At 44.0% G+C, this 18,982-nt stretch overlaps 1 protein-coding gene across 1 annotated transcript in view; it reads right to left on the bottom strand.

Annotated features, from left to right (window-relative positions):
- Positions 1-18,982, bottom strand: part of endou (endonuclease, polyU-specific) — a 164,631-nt gene that overhangs the window by 109,388 nt on the left and 36,261 nt on the right. Inside the window, exon 8 of the mRNA XM_041174297.1 lies at positions 9,203-9,405. Coding sequence (XP_041030231.1) covers positions 9,203-9,405 — 203 coding nt within the window. The remainder of the gene's footprint in view (positions 1-9,202; positions 9,406-18,982) is intronic.

The raw sequence follows: 18,982 nt of genomic DNA, 5'->3' as shown, positions 1-18,982 counted from the left end.
CCACTTGCATAGATCAACATGTGCCCCAACAAACACCCTGGGATACCATCACCCCTTCCCCAAGCATGCCCTAGCACTGCAGCCACATTGAAAAGCCACCTAGTCTTCTGGTTGCTCTGGTAGGTAGTGACCTGCCTGGGGGCCTCCTTAAAGGTGATGTGGTGCTGCCTGTGAAGCCTGGTGCTGATGACTGCGAGTACTGCCCACAGACAGCTGGGTAAACAAACTTCAAAGTCTTGAGCAATGTGCAGTTGGGCTTGTAATAAGATGTTAAAGCATTGGAATTCGGTTCCTGCCATACGGTAGCAGGAAGATGGCCCACCATTACGGACAATCGCAAACTGGTTTTAGAACAACCTGAAACTGATTTTTGTGATCTCCTGATATTTTGCGCTCCCACCCACTCTGACACCTGCCACACACAGCAGCAGAAAACCCCGGCCTTGGTCACATTTTATTGTGACGGTAGAACTTTGAATTGTCCCTCACGAGCCATCCCTAACCACTTTGGATGTCAGTTGAATTGTTTCTGACTGATTTGAAGGTAATTAAATGATGCTAAATGATTGCAGATTATGTTGTTCGAGCACTGTTTGGCTCCATTTGATGTCAGTTATTGGTTGATGATGTTGGTTAATTGCTACCTGGGAAGTGAAATGATGGTTAAATGATTGTTTTCGAGTGTAGATGATCACAAATGGGCACAAATGGTGCCTGTTGAATATTGTCAAATGCAAATGATGTCAACATTTTCTGGTTGGGATTTCTTTCAAGTTTTATGTCATCTGTAAATTTTGAAATTATTTGCCACACACTCAAGTGTAAGTCATTAATAATGGTCGAGAAAAGCAATGGTCTTAGTACTGAATCCTGCGGAACATGGCTATAACCCTTCTTTCAGTTAAAAACAACCGCAAGCTTGTCACGCAACCAATTTCGTGTCCATGTTGCTTCTGTCTCTTTTATTCCATGAGCTCTAACTGTGCTGACAGGTCTGTTGTACAGCACCTTATCAAATGCCTTTTGGAAATGCATGTAGACCACATCAACAGCATTACCCTTATCAATGTTCAAAAAACTCATCAAAAAACATAAGCAAGTTTAGTTAAACACAATTTTCCCTTAAAAAATCCATGCTGGCTTTAGATATTCCACGTAGATCGGAGTGACTGTTAATTTTGTCCTGATTATCATCTCTAAAATTCCCCACCACTGAGGTTAAATTGACTGCTCTGTAGTTACTGGACTTATCCTTGCTTCCTTCTTTTGTAACATTTGTAATTCTCCAATCCTCTGGCAGCACCTAAGGAGATATCTAAGGAGCTGGAAGATTATGACCAGCAGCTCTGCAATTTCCATCCTTACTGACCTCAGTATCTCGAATCCATCTTATCCAGTCTCGGCGACTTATCAACTTTAAGTACAGGCAGCCTTTCTACGACCTCCTCTTTACCAATTTTCAACCCATCCAGTGTCTCAACTATCTCATCTTCACTATGACTTTGGTAGCATTTGGGTAAAGACAGATGCAAAATACTAATTTAATACGTGTAGGCCATACCTCTGCCTCTACGTGTTGATCCTCTTTTTGGTCCCTAATCAGCCCCACTCCTCCTTTTATCACCCTTTTATATGCCTGTAAAAGACTTTTGATTTCCTTTTGTGTTATCGGCCAGTGTCTTCTCATACTCTCTCTTTGATGCTTTTATTTCCTTTTTTCAATTTCCCCTCTGAATTTTCTATATGCAACCTGGTTCTGACTTGAATTATTGACCAGTCATCTGTTATATGCACCCTGCTCCATCTTACTCTCCATATCTTCCATCGTCCATGGAGCTCTGGCTTTGTTTATCCTACCTTTTTCCTCATGGGAATGTACCTTGACTGTACCCAAATTATCTCCTCTTTAAGATAAAAGCAAAAAACTGCGGATGCTGGAAATCCAAAACAAAAACAAAAATACCTGGAAAAACTCAGCAGGTCTGGCAGCATCTGTGGAGATGAACACAGTTAACATTTCATATCCATATGACTCTTCAACAGAACTAAGGAAAAATAGAAAAGAGGTAAAATAAAATGGTTTAAGGGGGGATGAGACAGGTATAGCTGGATAGAGGGCCAGTGATAGGTGGAGATAACCAAAAGATGTCACAGACAAAAGGAATGAGAGGTGTTGAAGGTGGTGATATTATCTAAGGAATGTGCTAATAGGTGACTTTAAGGGTAGAAAGCAGGATGAACAAGGTACAGATAGCCCTAGTGGGGGTGGGGTGGGGGGGAAGGAATTGAAATAGGCTAAAAGGTAGAGATAAAACAATGGATGGAAATACATTTAAAAATAATGAAAATAGGTGGGAAAAGAAAAATCTATATAAATTATTGGAAAAAGGGGGATTGGAAAGGGGGTGGGGATGGAAGAGAGAGTTTATGATCTAAAATTGTTGAACTCAATATTCAGTCCGGAAGGCTGTAAAGTGTCTAGTCGGAAGATGAGGTGCTGTTCCTCCAGTTTGTGTTGAGTTTCACTGGAACAATGCAGCAGGCCAAGGACGGACATGTGGGCATGAGAGCAGGGTGGAGTGTTGAAATGGCAAGTGACAGGGAGGGCTGGGTAATACTTGTGGACAGACTGAAGGAGAATGGAGTCAAGATAGTCAAGACATTCTCTCTCTCCTTGTCCAGTCTCTTCCCAACTACTTCCGTGATTCCTCTGACACCCTACGTCATATCAACAATTTCCAGTTCCCTGGCCCTAACTGCCTCCTCTTCACCATGGACATCCAATCCCTCTACACCTCCATCCCCCACCAGGATGGTCTGAGGGCCCTTAGCTTCTTCCTCGAACAGAGGCCCGAACAATCCCCATCCACCACTACTCTCCTCCGTCTGGCTGAACTTGTTCTCACGCTGAACAATTTCTCCTTAAACTCCTCTCACTTCCTCCAAATAAAAGGTGTGGCTATGGGTACCCGCATGGGCCCAAGCTATGCCTGTCTCTTTATGGGGTTTGTGGAACATTCCTTGTTCCAGTTCTAGTCCGGCTCCCTTCCACAACTCTTTCTCCGGTACATCGATGATTACTTCGGTGCTGCTTCATGCTCTCGTCGGGACTTGGAAAAATGTATTAACGTTGCTTCCAATTTCCACCCCTCCATCATTTTCCCATGGTCCATCTCTGACACTTCCCTTCCCTTCCTTGACCTCTCTGTCTCAATCTCTGGTGATAGACTGTCCACCAATATCCATTACAAGCCTACCGACTCCCACAGCTACCTCGACTACAGCTCCTCACACCCCGCTTTCTGTGAGGACTCCATCCCAGTCTCTCAGTTCCTTCGCCTCCGTCGCATCTGTTCTGATTATGCTACCTTCAAAAATAGTTCCTCTGACATGTCTTCCTTCTTCCTTAACCAAGGTTTTCCACCCACGGTGGTTGACAGGGCCCTCAACCGTGTCCGGCCCATGTCCCACGCATCCACCCTCACTCCTTCCTCTTCCTCCCAGAAACATGATAGGGACTCCCTTGTCCTCACTTATCACCCCACCAGCCTCCGCATTCAAAGGATCATCCTCTGCCATTTCCGCCAACTCCAGCATGATGCCACCACCAAACACATCTTCCCTTCGCCACCCCCCTCCTCCCCCCGGCGGCATTCCGCAGGGATCATTCCCTCCGGGACACCCTGGTCCACTCCTCCATCACCCCCTACACCTCTATCCCCTCCCACGGCACCTTCCCATGCAATCGCAGAAGGTGCAACACCTGCCCCTTTACGTCCCCCCTCCTCACTGTCCAAGGGCCCAAACTTTCAAGTGAAGCAGCATTTCGCTTGCACTTCCCCCAATTTAGTCTACTGCATTCGCTGCTCCCAATGCGGTTTACTCTACATTGGAGAGACCAAACGCAGACTGAGTGACCGCTTTGCAGAACACCTTCGGTCTATCCACAAGCATGACCCAGACCTCCCTGTCACTTGCCATTTCAACACTCCACCCTGCTCTCATGCCCACATGTCCGTCCTTGGCCTGCTGCATTGTTCCAGTGAAGCTCAACGCAAACTGGAGGAACAGCACCTCATCTTCTGACTAGGCACTTTACAGTCTTCCGTACTGAATATTGAATTCAACAATTTTAGATCATGAACGCTCTCCTCCATCCCCACCCCCTTTCCGATCCCCTTATTTCCAATAATTTATATATATTTTTCTTTTCCCAGCTATTTCCATTATTTTTAAATGTATTTCCATCCATTGTTTTATCTCTACCTTTTAGCCTATTTCAATCCCTTCCCCCCCTTCCCCCTCCCCCACTAGGGCTATCTGTCACTTGCTTGTCCTGCTTTCTAGCCTTAATGTCACCATTAGCACATTCCTTAGATAATATCACCATCATCAACACCTCTTTGTCCTTTTCTATATCAGTATATAAAATTTATAATCATAGTACCATAACATATGATTATTGCCCCTAAATGTTCCCCACCTGGCACTTGATCCACTTATTCCATCTCATTCTCCTGAAGCAGATCCAGCAATGTCTCATTCCTTGTTGGCCTAGAAACTCGCTGATGTAGAACATTCTCCTGAACACTTTAGAAATCCTTCCCAATCCCTGTCCTTTATGCTTTTATTTATTGTTTCAGAGGATGTGGACATTGCTGGCTAGGCTAGAATTTGTTGCTCACCCTTAACTGCCCTTGTAATTTAGGTACAGCCACTGTGCTGTTAGGAAGGGAGTTCCAGGATTTTGACCCAGGACAGTGAAGGAATGGTGAAATGTTTACAAGCCAGGGTGGTGAGTGACTTGGAGGGGAACTTGCAGGTGGTGGTGTTCCACCTGCAAGTTACCCTCCTAGATGTAACATATGTAAAAAGCAAGGGGGTAGCCAGGGAAAAGGTTGGCCCACTCAGGGACAGAGGTGGGAATCTGTGTGTGGAGCCAGAAGAAATGGGAGAGATACTTAATGAATACTTCTCATCAGTATTCACCAAAGAGAAGGACAAGCGGTCGATTTGTCTAGGGAAGAGTATGTAGATAGCCTGGATCATGTTGAGATCAAAAAAGAGGAGGTGTTAGGCATCTTGAAGAATATTAAGGTGGATAAGTCACCAGGGCCAGATGGGATCTACCCCAGAGTACTGAGGGAGGCAAGGGAGGAGATTGCTGGGGCCTTGACAGAAATCTTTGTATCCTCACTGGCTACAGGTGAGGTCGCAGAGGACTGGAGAATGGTCAATGTTGTTCCATTGTTTAAGAAGGGTAGCAGGGATAATCCAGGAAATTACAGGCTGGTGAGACTTACTTCAGTGGTAGGGAAATTATTAGAGGAGATTCTTCGTGACAGGATTTATTACCATTTGGAAGCAAATGGGCATATTAGTGAGAGGCAGCATGGTTTTGTGAAGGGGAGGTCGTGTCTCACTAACTTGATTGAGTTTTTCGTGGAAGTGACAAAGATGATCGACGATGGAAGGGCAGTGGATGTTATGTACATGGATTTCAGTAAGGCCTTTGACAAGGTCCCTCATGGCAGACTGGTACAGAAGGTAAAGTCACATGGGATCAGGGGTGAGCTGGCAAGATGGATACAGATTTGGCTTGGTCATAGAAGACAGAGGGTAGCAGTGGAAGGGTGCTTTTCTGAATGGAGAGCTGTGACTAGTGGTGTTCTGCAGGGATCAGCGCTGGGACCTTTGCTGTTTGTGGTATCAATAAATGATTTGGAGGAAAATGTAACTGGGCTAATTAGTAAGTTTGCAGAGGAGTTGCAGACAGTGAAGAGGATTGTCAAAGGATACATCGGGATATAGATCGGTTGGAGACTTGGGCAGAGAAATGGCAGGTGGAGTTTAATCCGGACAAATGTGAGGTAATGCATTTTGGAAGGTCTAATCCAGGTAGGAATTATACAGTAAATGGCAGAACCCTTAAGTGCATCGACGGGCAGAGGGATCTGGGTGTACAGGTCCACAGGTCACTGAAAGTGGCAACGCAGGTGGATAAGGTAGTCAGGAAGGCATATGGCATGCTTGCCTTCATTGGCAGGGGTATTGAGTATAAAAGCTGGGAAGTCATGCTGCAGCTGTATAGAACCTTGGTTAGGTCACACTTGGAATATTGCGTGCAATTCTGGTCGCCACATTACCAGAAGGATATGGAGGCATTGGAGAGGGTGCAGAGGAGGTTTACCAGGATGCTGCCTGGTCTGAAGGTTATTAGCTATGAGGAGAGGTTGGAGAAACTCGGATTGTTCTCACTAGAGTGACGGAGTTTGAGGGGTGACTGATAGAAGTTTACAAAATTATGAGTGGCATGGACAGAGTAGATAGTCAGAAGCTTTTCCCAGGGTGCAAGAGTCAATTACTAGGGGACATAGATTTAAGGTGAGAGGAGAAAACTATAGAGGAGATGTACGGGGCAAGTTTTTTACGCAGAGGGTAGTGAGTGTGTGGAATTCGCTGCCAGAGGAGGTGGTGGAAGCAGGTACAATAGTGGTGTTTAAGATGCAGCTTGACAAATACGTGAATAGGATGGGAATAGAGGGATACGAACCCCGGAAGTGCAAAATGTTTTATTTGACGGGCAATATGATTGGCACAAGCTTGGAGGGCCGAAGGGCCTGTTCCTGTGATGTACTTTTCTTTGTTCTTTGTTCTCACGTGTCTGCTGCCCTTGTCCTTCTAGGTGGTAGTGGTCGTGGGTTTGGAAGGTGCTGTCTAAGGAGTCTTGGGTGAGTTCCTGCAGTGCATCCTGTATATCTCACAGTCTGCATGACACTGTGTGTTGGTGGTGGAGGGAGTCAATGTTTTCTTTTGAATGATGTTGAAACTTTTTGAGTGTTGTAGGAGCTGCACTCATCCAGGCAAGTGGAGAGTATTCCATCACACTCCTGACTTGTGCCTTTTAGATGGTGGACAGGCTTTAGGGAGTCAGGAGGTGAGTTACTGCTGCAGATTTCTCAGCCCCTGACCTGGTTTTATAGCCTTAGTATTTATATCGCTGATCCAGTTCAGTTTCTGGATGATGATAACCCCCATTTTGTCAATAGTGAGGGTATTCAGTGACAGTAATGCCATTGAATGTCAAGGGGAGATGGTTGGATCCTCTCTTGTTGGAGATGGTCATTGCCTGGCACTTGTGTGATGTGAATGTTATTTGCTACTTACCAGCCCAAGCCTGAATATTGCTATTACCATCCCAGCCTACATTTATATAAAGTTCCTTTTATAACTACTTTGTAGTTTCTACACCTCTCTATAATTTCCTTGCAAATTTGTTCCTTAATATCTTCCCCACTACTCTGTGGCCTATAGACTACACCCAGTAGTGTAACTGTGCCTCTGCTGTCTCTTGCAGAGAGCTGGCATGGACACAATGGCTCCAAGGACCTCCCTTTGTGCTGTAACCATCCACGATCCCATCATTCTAAGGCCTTGGCATTCTTAATGTGTTTACCTCAGACTGGTCACAACATTCCAGCTGTGCCTAAGCAGTTATTTGGAAAGGTTTAACATGTCTTCCTTGCTTTTCTATGATTCTGTTTATCAATCCCAGAATCCTGTTTGCCTTTTTAACAGTTTTATCAACTTGTCCTGCCATCTTCAACAATTTGTGTTGTCCTGAAATCTATTGATCTTTGTGTCCCTGCATGCTAAATTAAAAGTCTGTGGAGGTTGTAACATTTAAGGTACAAGATGTTCCAATGCTTGTTACATTGGTTCCTGACTAGTTAACAAGGGTGGGACCCTCTGGGAGTGTTTTGATAGATCCCCAGATCACTTCAAGGGTCAGTGAACATCTCTTCTTGAGGCAGTTAGTTTTGGGAGAGTCAGCCAGGAGTGTTGCAGGCAGCGCTCAGGGTAAGCCCAGCCAATCAGAGAGGGCTCAGGGAAACCCAGCCAATCAGAGAGGGCTCAGCGAAAGCCCAGCCAATCAGAGAGGGCTCAGGGAAAGCCCAGTCAATCAGGGAGGGCTCAGGGAAAGCCCAGACAATCAGAGAGGGCTCAGGGAAAGCCCAGCCAATCAGAGAGGTCTCAGGGAAAGCCCAGCCAATCAGAGAGGGCTCAGTGGAAGCCCTGCCAATCAGAGAGAGCTCAGGGGAAGCCCTGATAGTCAGGATAGCTGGAGGCAGGAGTTTGGAGAAACTCAGGGATAGTACCAGATCAGTGAAGTTATGTCTAGCAAAGAGTTGAAATTACGCCAGGAAGTAGAAGCTGAAATGCAGAATTAGGAATCTAGGGAAAAGGAATCTGGGAAGGCGAGACTGGAACCCTGTGAGGTGGGCCATTGTTAAAGCTGTCTGAGTGGGAGTGACTTTTGGAGAGAATTCCAAGGAGAGACCTTTGAAAGTAATTCCTCATGAGACAGAGTTTCAATGAGATTGGGTGCCTTGGTGTTTATTTGATGCCTGGATGTGTTCTTGAGAAATCTATGGACTGTGTCTTGGTTGATATGTAGTGTGGTGTGTTCGACCACAGTTAATTCACGTGTACCTCACACTTACCCTGAATGTTACAATATAAGATATTCTAGGTTGTTCTATCTTTCTGAATTTGAGTGTAAAGTTTATTTTTGTTCGTTTAAAACCAGTGGAATCTTGTGGGCTTTATTTCAAAAGCAGGTGCCTGGAATCTCAACCTTTACCTAAACAAAACTTTACTGGTCCCTAATCAGATCTCCCCCATGTCCTGGCAAAGGATTGTAACAGTGTACATTTACATCTTTAAAACTGTAACCTTTATATTACATCCCCTTATTCTGTCTACCAAAATGTATCAGTTTAAGTTTCTCTGCATTAAATTTCATTTTCATGTGTCCACCCATTTCATCAATCTATCCATGCTCCCCTGTTACTATCCTCCTCGCTGCTTAGTATCTGTATGTACAGCCTGGGCATGTGTATGTCTTTGGGGCAGTGGTGGAGTGGGTTCTCAGGTTGAAGTTTTCCTTCTCAGCCACATGTCATAGCTGCTCTGGTGACATCCTGGCCAACTAACAGAGCAGGAGTCAAACCTGAAAATCGTCACAGTGCTGATTTGACCATTGGGAACAATGGAATATCAGCTCTGTAGAAAGCTCTGTTGCATCTAACCTGCCTGTTTCATAGTCTATATTCTGACTGTGCTAATGAAGACAGAGTCACAGTTTGAGAACAGAAAGTCACATCACTGCTGAAAGAATGTGATGACGTAGGACACTTACTCTTTGACAGGAGGACCCGAAACAGTTTGTCCATGATAAAGGTCTTCATAATCTCTGTGATAAACATGTCTTGTTCTTCCAATTGTTCCATGGTGAACTTTTCTGCGATGCCTGTCATTCGGTGGTAGTTGCTTAAGAGAGCAATGAATCTAGCGAATGTTGGCCTTGAGAACAGGACCTCCTCATTCACATAGGAGTAAAGCCTAAAGGGAAAAAGCAAGAAGAGCTGTGAAATTAGAAAGGAGGAGTTTCTGTGAGCTGAATCTGATAGTTCTGTAAGTTTTAATGAAATTTGTAGAGGTAAATACCCATGCTCCTGCTTAGGGTGGTTATAGTGTATCCTGTAGCTCCACACTATTAGGCCTTTGGTAATCACAGAATAATAGAATCATACAATTGTTACAGCACAGAAAGTGGCCATTCAGCCCATCATGTCTGTGCTGGCTCTCTGAAGGAACAATTTACCTAGTGCCACTCCCACACCTTTGCCCCATAACCCTGCACATTCTTCCTTTTCAGATAATAATCCAATTCCTCTTGAATGGCTCAGTTGAACCTGTCTTCACCACCCTGAGTCAGTACATTCCAGATCCTAACCATTTATTTGGTGAAAAGGTTTCTCCTCATGTCACTAATTTTGCCAATTATCTGTGCCCTCTGGTTCTTGATCCTTCCATCAATGGGAGCAGCATCTCCCTATCTACTCTGTCCAGACCCCTCATGAGTTTCAATATCTTTATCAAATCTCCTCTCAACCTTCTCGTCTCTGAGGAGAGTTGTTCCAACTTCTCCAATCTATGTAACCAAAGTTCCTCCTCCCTGGAACCATTCTCATGAATCTTTTGTGCACTCTCTCTAATGCCTTCACATTCTTCCTAAAGTGTGTGGCCCAGGACTGGACGCAATACTCCAATTAAGGCTGAAACAGTGTTTTATACAAGTTTAACATAACTGCCATGCTTTTGTACTCTATCCTCCAGTTGAGAAAGGCCAGGATATCACATGCTCCATGCTTCTAACAGGTTACTGAAGTTTTGTGTTTCCCTAACAATGTTCCAAGCTGAAAAGATGGACTTTCATTGAGTACTCCAAACTCTGGGAAATCTGAAGGATCTCAGCTTCATCCTCCTCTTTTCCAAACAATAAAGTCCTAAAGTAGATAGTCCTCACTCCTAGTATATCCCTCATAGTTCAGTAATCGGTCCCGGAATTCTCCTCTAATAATTCTATATCTTTAATGTGCTCCTCGAAAATCAAGCCAAAAACATTATAAAATACACCTTCCGTCTGTCCGCAAGCATGACCCAGACCTCCCTGTCACTTGCCATTTTAACACTCCACCCTGCTCTCTTGCCCACATGTCTGTCCTTGGCCTGCTGCATTGTTCCATTGAAGCTCAACGCAAACTGGAGGAACAACACCTCATCTTCCGACTAGGCACTTTACAGCCTTCCGGACTGAATATTGAATTCAACAACTTTAGATCAAGAGCTCTCTCCTCCATCCCCACCCCCTTTCTGATCCCCCTTGTTCCAATAATTTATAATGTTTTTAAACTATATTTTTTTCTTTCCCCTCCTATTTTAAAATTTATTTTGATCTATTGTTTCATCTCCACCTTTTAGCCCATTCGATCCCTTCCCCCCACCCCACTCCACCCCACCCCCACTAGGGCCATCTGTCACTAGCTTGTCCTGCTTGCTTCCCTTAATGTCCCCATTAGCACATCCTTTAGATAATGCCACCACCATCAACACCCCTTTGTCCTTTTGTCTATGACATCTTTGACAGTGTCTTCTTGGCCTCCACCTATCACTGGCCCCCTATCGAGATCTACCTATCCCACCCCCCCCCAGCAGCTTATATTTCATCTCATTTCTATATGTCTTAGTTCTGATGAAGGGTCATACGGACTCGAAACGTTAACTGTATCCCTCTCCACAGATGCTGTCAGACCATTTGGCCCATTATATCCATGCCAGCTGTCTGAATCACAGAATTGTTATAGTGTAGAAGGAGGCCATTCCGCCCATCGTGTCTGCACCGGCTCTCTGAGTATTGTAACTTAGTGCCAATCTCCTGCCTTTTCCCCATAACCCTGCACATTGTTTCTATTTAAATAGTCACCCAATGCCCTCTTGAATGCCTCAATTGAATCTGCCTCCACCACACTTCCAGGCAGTGCATTCCAAACCCTAAGTTTTTTCTCAACTCACATTTGTTTCTTTTGTAAAACACTTTAAAACTGTGCCCTCTGTTTCTCGATCCGTTTACGAGCAGGGACAGTTTCTCCCTATCTACTCTGTCCAGACCCCTCATGATTTTGAAAACTTCTATCAAGTCTCCTCTTAGCCTTCTCCTCTCCGAGGAAAACAGTCCCAACTTCTCCAATTTTTCCTCATAACTGAAGTGTCTCATCCCTGGAACCATTCTTGTAAGCCTCTTCTGCACTCTCTCGAACGTGTTCACACCCTTCCTATAGTGTGGCGCCCAGAACTGTACACAATACTCCAGTTGAGGTCTAACCAGTGTCTTAGATAAGTTCATCATAACTTCCCTGCTCTTGTAACTCTGCAAGAGGTACTCAACTAGTCCCACTACCCTGTCTTTTCCCATTATCCCAGTCTATTCCCTGCCTTTTCCCATTATCCCAGTCTATTCCCTGCCTTTTCCTGTTATCCCAGTCTATGTTAGGATAAAGTCCCTTATTATAACTACTTTGCCATTCTTGTGCTTCTCTGTAATTTCTTGCAAATTTGTTCCTCTATATGGTTCCCTCTAGTTGGTGACCTACAGCTACACCAAGCAACATCATTTCACCTTTTTGTTCCTTAGCTCTGGCCAAATTAATTCCATCCTTGATCCCTGAGACATCTTATCTCTCCAGCTCTGCAACGTTTGACTTAATCAATACTGCCACTCTTCCTCCTTTTCTTCCTTCTCTATATTTCCTGAACACCTTGTATCCAGGAATATTGAATTCCCAACCTTTCCCTTCTTTGAGCCAGGTCTCTGTTCCAATATGACCCTCCGGAGAGGTTCAGCCCTTGAGGATGCTGAGATCCTGAAATAAGATAAATCACTGGAAGTGGGGATGAGGTGAAGGAGGAGCATTCAGGACACTGCATTGCCCTATCTACATAGGGAGGTAGCCAAGCCCAGAGTGGGTCTCGTCAGGATGCCATGAATGTCAGGTATCATTCGATTCAGGAAGAGCTGAGTCCCACAGATCCAGGATAAGGGACATGGAATACAATTCACCCTGAAACATGAGCAGGAGCACTGCCTGTGTGTGTGGGGGGGGGTGCAAGCTGAAACCTTGTTCAGAGAGCACTTTAAGAATCAACCACATTGCTGTGGGCCTGGAGTCACATGTAGGCCTAAAGGACATTAGCGAACCAGGTGGATTTTTATGGTAATGGTTTTGTGGTCCCCATCAGATTAATTCAAATTTCACCATCTGCTGTGGTGGGATTCAAACCCTGGTCCTCAAAGCATTACCCTGGGTCTCTAGATTATCAGTCCCATGACAATACCACTACGCCACCCATATAGCAAATAATTAGGAAAGCAAATGGAATGTTGGCCTTTATTGCAAGGGGGGTGAGTATAAAAGTAGGGAATGCTTGCTACAGCTCTACAGGCCATTGGTGAAAACAGCCCTGGAGAACGATGTAGTTTTGCTTTCCTAATGAGGGACAGACACACACTGAAAGCAGCTCAAGGAGGGTTCACTCAGCTGATTCCTGGGATGAAGAGTTTGTCTTATGGGGGAAGGTTGAACAGGTTGGGCCTATACTCATTGGAGTTTAGGAGAATGAGAGGTGATCTTATTGAAACATATAAAATTCTGCTGGGCTTTGACAGGGTGTGGATGTTGAGAGGATGTTTCCCCTTGTGGGAAAATCTAGAATGAGGGGGAATACTTTAAGTATAAGGGATTTCCCATTTAAGACCGAGATGAGAAGGAATTTGGAATTCACTACTCCAGAGACCAGTGGAGACTGGGTCATTGAATATATTCAAAGCTGAGTCAGACAGATTCTAGACTGGCAAGGAAGTCAAAGGCTATGGGGGGCAGGCAGATAGGCAGAGCTGAGGCCTCAATCAGATCAGCCATGGCCTTAGCGAATGTTGGAGCTGACTAAATGGGCCAAATGGCCTACTCATGGTTCCATTTCTTATGTTCTTATGAATTTCTTCACCTGCCTCCCCCTGCCCCAAGCTAAAAGGCTAATAGGCTTGGGGTGGGATCCCCACCCCTCGGCAACAGTAAGTCCCAGCTCTGAGGCTGACACTCTCCCATTCCATCAGGAGCAGTTGTCACTGCTGATATCGCAGGAAGATGTGCTGCACTAGAGCTGGGACCATAGGTGAGTGTAGGGGTCCCACTGGGGCCAGACTGGCAGGCCTTGATGAGGAGGATGGAGGGGTTTGGAGGACGAAGGCAGTGGAGATCAGGGTAGCAAGGCCAAGGCAGGTGGAGAAACTTGGGGCAGCTTATACCTGGGGGGGGTGGGGGGTGGGTGGGGGGGTTATCCATTGGGCCCAGGAGACCCATTAAGTGGGGGGTCACCACTGTCACATAGAGAAAGCTGTCAGGCTGGGCACTTGGCATGAGCTCTCCTACTGCGAAACAGGACATCAGGAAGTTGCCTGGACATTTTGATCCAGGAGGCAGTCCCATTCTTTCCATTAGCAAGCGGTGTCATCAACAAGAACTGAAGGGAATTTCGAAGATATCGATCAAAATCAACCCATCGAATCCTGTGCTCCGGGACTGGTGCTGTTGAACTGTTTTATCCCACCCTTAAAATTTTGTCTAAAGGGATGATAAGCCCTTTTTCATCAAATGATGCAGCTAAATCCATACCTATATTAAGGGACACAGCAGCTATTCAAACTCTTTTGCTGGAGAAGGACCTAGTTTTCCCTGCAGAGTGTTCAATAAAAGTTAAAGTATTGGTAAATAGGATAATTGGAGTGTATATCCCAGCTCCATTGTGCAAGGTGCAATTGGATTGTTGTCTGTATTGTGGTTGAGGGAGTGGTTAATAAATTACCCGTGGATGGAGTTGATTTGCTCCTGGGAATTTGTCAGGAGTGAAGGTTATAGCTTCACCCATAATTACAGAAAGTCCAAGAGAGGCTAAAGAGATGGAACAGTTACAAGAACAAGTTCGTGGTATTTTTCCATCATGTGTGGTGACCAGAGCAATGGCTGAACAAAGTAAGTTACCAGAGGTCAAGGGAATGCCACGAGCGGATGTTAGAGTAGCCGAAACTTTCTTTAAGGATGAGGATAATTCAAAGGAAGCATTTGGCAGGTCTTCATTAATTGAGGCTCAGAAAGCAGATCCAGAGTTAAACAAGTTAGCACAGTCAGCTCACACTGAAGTTGAGGCTGAAGTTCTAGAGTGCTATTACTTTAAAGACTAAGTTCTGATGAGGAAGTGGAGACACCCTCACTGACCTGTGGATGAGGAATGGATGGTTGTTCTTCAGATAGTGGTACCACCCAAATATTGTAAGGAGATATTGCAAGTAGCACATGAGATTCTCATGGCAGGGCATGTAGGAATACAGAAAACCCAAGCATTGATAAACAGGCATTTACTTGGCCAAGATGTAGTATGTAGTATGTAGATTCATAAAGATGTAGTGCAATTTTGTAAAATGTCTCATTCATGTCAGGTAGTAGGTAAACCTCAACATGTAATCAAGCCAGCACCTTTAATATCCATACCAGTCTTTGAAGAACTGTTCAGTTGGGTATTAATAGATTGTGTAGAACCATTACCCAGAACAAAAACAGGACATCAGGATACCCTGACAATCATGGATATGACCACCCAATTTCCAGAAGCTATTCTTTTAAGGTCAATTACAGCTAAATTCATAGTGGAAAGGTTAACTCAGTTTTTCACTTGTTATGGCCACCAGTTGAAACATAACCTGACCAAGGTTCTAATTTCATGTCTAAAATTTTTCAGGATATAATCAGCAGTTTGGGTATCAAACAACTAAAGTCTAACGCCTATCACCCACAGACACAGGGAGCTTTAGAGAGATACCATCAGACTGTCAAAACCATGATTAAGACCTATTGCCACGAATACTCAAAGGATTGAGACAAGGGATTAGATTTCTGACTATTTGCTCCCAGAGATTCTCCCAATGAATCTATCGAATTCAGTCCATTTGAATTGATCTATGGTCATGAAATTTGAGGTCCATTAAAAGTGATTAAGGAAAGGTTCCTAAAGCAGAAAAATGAATCCTCCATGTTGGGTTACATGTCCATGCCCTCTGAGTCTTTCTAGAAAGATGTAAAGTAGCACAAGAGCAGACTATTAGAAAAGAGTTGGAGAAACAAGTTAAGTGAAAATCCAGCACAGGTGATCCGGTGCAGAGTGATGCTAAAGAGGTGAAATTCAGAAGTAGGGATCGTAAACAGAGTAAAAGCAAAGACTGAGCAAAACGGGACAAATCAAAATCTAAAAGTAGAGAATGAAGTAAAAGCAAAGAGCGAGTAAAAAACGGCCATATCAAAATCTAGAAGCTGAGATAGAGAACAGAGTAATGACAAGGGGAGTGGGGGCGGGGTTGAGGGGGGGAGCAAAAGGGACAAATCTGGAAGTAAACAAAGAGTAAAAGAAAAAGTAAAGAAAGAGAAAAACATGCGAACTCAAGAAGCCGAGGCAGGGAACAAAAGCACAAAGAAAACTGGGTTAAATCCAATAGTAATGATGCAGAACAGGACAAAAGTAAAGATCAAGAAAAAAGAGCCAAATCCAAAGGCAAAGGAAAGGGATAGAGAAGCCGGTAGGTACTTTCCCAAGAAACTAAACCAATATCAGAGGAAGTGCTCTATAGTAGAAAAGGAAACTCTAGCATTGTTGCTGTCTCCACAACCTTTTGAAGTTTATGTCCAACACGATAACAAAGAAACACTAATCTACACTGACCATAAAGGGCTGGCATTCATTGATAAGTTTCAAACTCAAAAATGTGAAGCTGTTTACATGGAGTCTATTGTTTCAACCATTCAATGTAAAGATTGTTCACATTGCCAGTAAAGATAATGTGATCACGGATGCATTGCCCTGGGTGTAAAATACTGAAATAAGTTAAAGGGGCAAGAAATGCTGAAGATTGTAGGGGGAGGAAGGATGAATGGATGTAAGTCTCATGCTTTGTTGTCCTTGTGTTATGTACCTTGTGATGAAACACGTTTTTGAAGGGTGCAGGTATGTAAAGAACATATCCTATTTTATTTTTCTCTATTTCTGTTGGGATTTGGATTTAAAACTACAATGGCTGCAGTTTGAAAGACGTGTCTTCTGGAACAGGATGATAGATATATACAATGTTGCAATCCTGGAATAGAGTGTGGCATGAAAGACAGGATGGTGCCAGAAAGGAGTCCTGGACCAAGGGAACTGCCTGAAAACAGCATTTTAATTTGCTCCTGACCAGGGTTTGTATGGCAGCAGTGGAGCAGAATAGATCCTGGCCTGCAAAGAGAAAACACCTAAAAATCTCTTTTCCTCATATCTCTATAACCTGCTCTGGCCTGGAGGAAACCCCTGTAAAAAGGAAAAGGGGAAAACTACTGTTAGAGACATTGAAAAGCAAGTTCTCAACCAGTGAACTCAAAATTGAAAATGCTAGAATTTCATGTCATGAACATAGAACTAAAAGGAATTTGGGAGACATCAGTCCACCTCAACCCATCGAACCCTGTAGCCTGGATTGGTGCTATTGAACTGTTTTATCCCACCTGGAAAATCCAAGTTTTGTGTGTCTTATGTGTCTTGTGTGTGTGAGGGTGTACAGGGATTTAAGAAGGCGGTAGAGATTAGGTTATATAATTAGAAGTTAGCAGTTCATATTGTTTCTTTTGCCACTGGTTAAAGTCAATTTGTTCAATAAACAGTTATTTACTTACTAAGTTTACAAACCTGGTGCTTGTATTCTGTTAACCTAAATTAAACAGTTAGGTAGAATTGGGGAAATCTGGTGGTTTGGTGAAACTTTTCACATTAGTTGCTGCTTGGGGAACAGTGGGACTTGATGTTACAGTGCACTATCCCCAGTGAGTCATAAAAGTATAAAGAGAGAGACCAGTAGCAGGAATACGTTGAGAGTGGCAGCAGTATAAAGACTGAGAGAAATAGCAGGAACACAATGAGAGAGGTGGCAGTGTAAAGAGAGAGACCAGTAGCAGGAACACAGTGAGAGTGGCAGCAGAATAAAGACTGAGAGAAATAGCAGGAACACAATGAGAGAGGTGGCAGGATAAAGAGAGAGACCAGGAGAGGGAACACAGTGAGAGTGGCGGCAATATAAAGAGAGAGACCAGTAGTTGGAAAACAGAGAGAGTGGTGGCAGTATAAAGAGGGGGACTATAGAGGGAACACAGTGAGAGTGGCGGCAGTATAAAGAGAGAGAGTATAGAGGGAACACAGTGAGAGTGGCGGCAGTATAAGGAGAGAGAGTATAGAGGGAACACAGTAAGAGTGGTGCTAGTATAAAGAGAGAGACTTTAGAGGGAACACAGTGAGAGTGGTGGCAGTATAAAGAGAGAGGCTATAGAGGGAACACAGTGAGAGTGGCGGCAGTATAAAGAGAGATACTATAGAGGGAACACAATGAGAGTGGCGGCAGTATAAAGAGAGAGACTATAGAGGGAACACAATGAGAGTGGTGGCAGTATAAAGAGAGAGACTATAGAGGGAACACAGTGAGAGTGATGGCAGTATAAATAGAGAGACTATAGAGGGAACACAGTGAGAGTGGCGGCAGTATAAAGAGAGAGAGTATAGAGGGAACACAATGAGAGTGGCGGCAGTATAAAGAGAGAGAGTATAGAGGGAACACAATGAGAGTGGCGGCAGTATAAAGAGAGAGACTATAGAGGGAACACAGTAAGAGTGGCGCTAGTATAAAGAGAAAGACTATAGAGGGAACACAGTGAGAGTGGCAGGATAAAGAGTGGAGCTAATGTGCTTGTAAAAATGTCAGAGGATGACATTATTGGGAAGCTGGAAAGTGATTGGTTGATTTAAAAATGATTTGGTGATTAACAGCTGGAAGTGTTGGGTACCGAACTGTCCCAGAAACAAAGTGAGGTCACAGGACAAAGAGTCACCCAGGGTGAGTGAATAATATTTTTAATTTAATCTAAATTGATCAAATATAAAATAAGGCTAAACCAATTGGATGAATTGATGCAGAGAGTAAAACCTGAAGCCAATTTTGGAATTGATCATCTAATTTACAATCTGTGCTCCATCAATTAATCAAAGCGGAGAGTAAAATAGTAATTACATAACAAGGGATAGTTACACTAAATGGTTCTCATCTTTCAGCCAAGTAAAATCCCAGGTTTTTCGATAAAATATTTCAGTGAGTCTCTCAATTTTTAAGCGACGTCAGCAGAGGGGAAGCAGCTGATTGGTGAGTGTTTTTTTAAACTGGACTCTTTTATTATCTAATATGTGGAACAATGAAAGGGCAGCTCGTGGAATGTGCATCGTGTCCCTGTAGGAATTCCAGAGTCCTCAATAAGCAGATGTGCAGCAAGTATCCTCAGCTACAGCAGCTCAAACTCTGGGTTTCAGAGCTTGAGGATAGTTTGGAGAGGTTGGGACTGGTTTCCTTGGAGAAAAGAAGGCTGAGAGGAGACTTGATAGAGATGTTCAAGATCCTGATGGGTATGGCCAGGGTAAATAGTGAGAAACTGTTCCCACTCAAGAGAACATCAAGAACTAGAGG

Source organism: Carcharodon carcharias, chromosome 25, assembly GCF_017639515.1.
Source record: "Carcharodon carcharias isolate sCarCar2 chromosome 25, sCarCar2.pri, whole genome shotgun sequence".
Taxonomy (NCBI): domain Eukaryota; kingdom Metazoa; phylum Chordata; class Chondrichthyes; order Lamniformes; family Lamnidae; genus Carcharodon; species Carcharodon carcharias.
The sequence above is the reverse complement of the archived record's forward strand: the minus strand, read 5'-3'. Positions and strand labels throughout refer to the sequence as shown.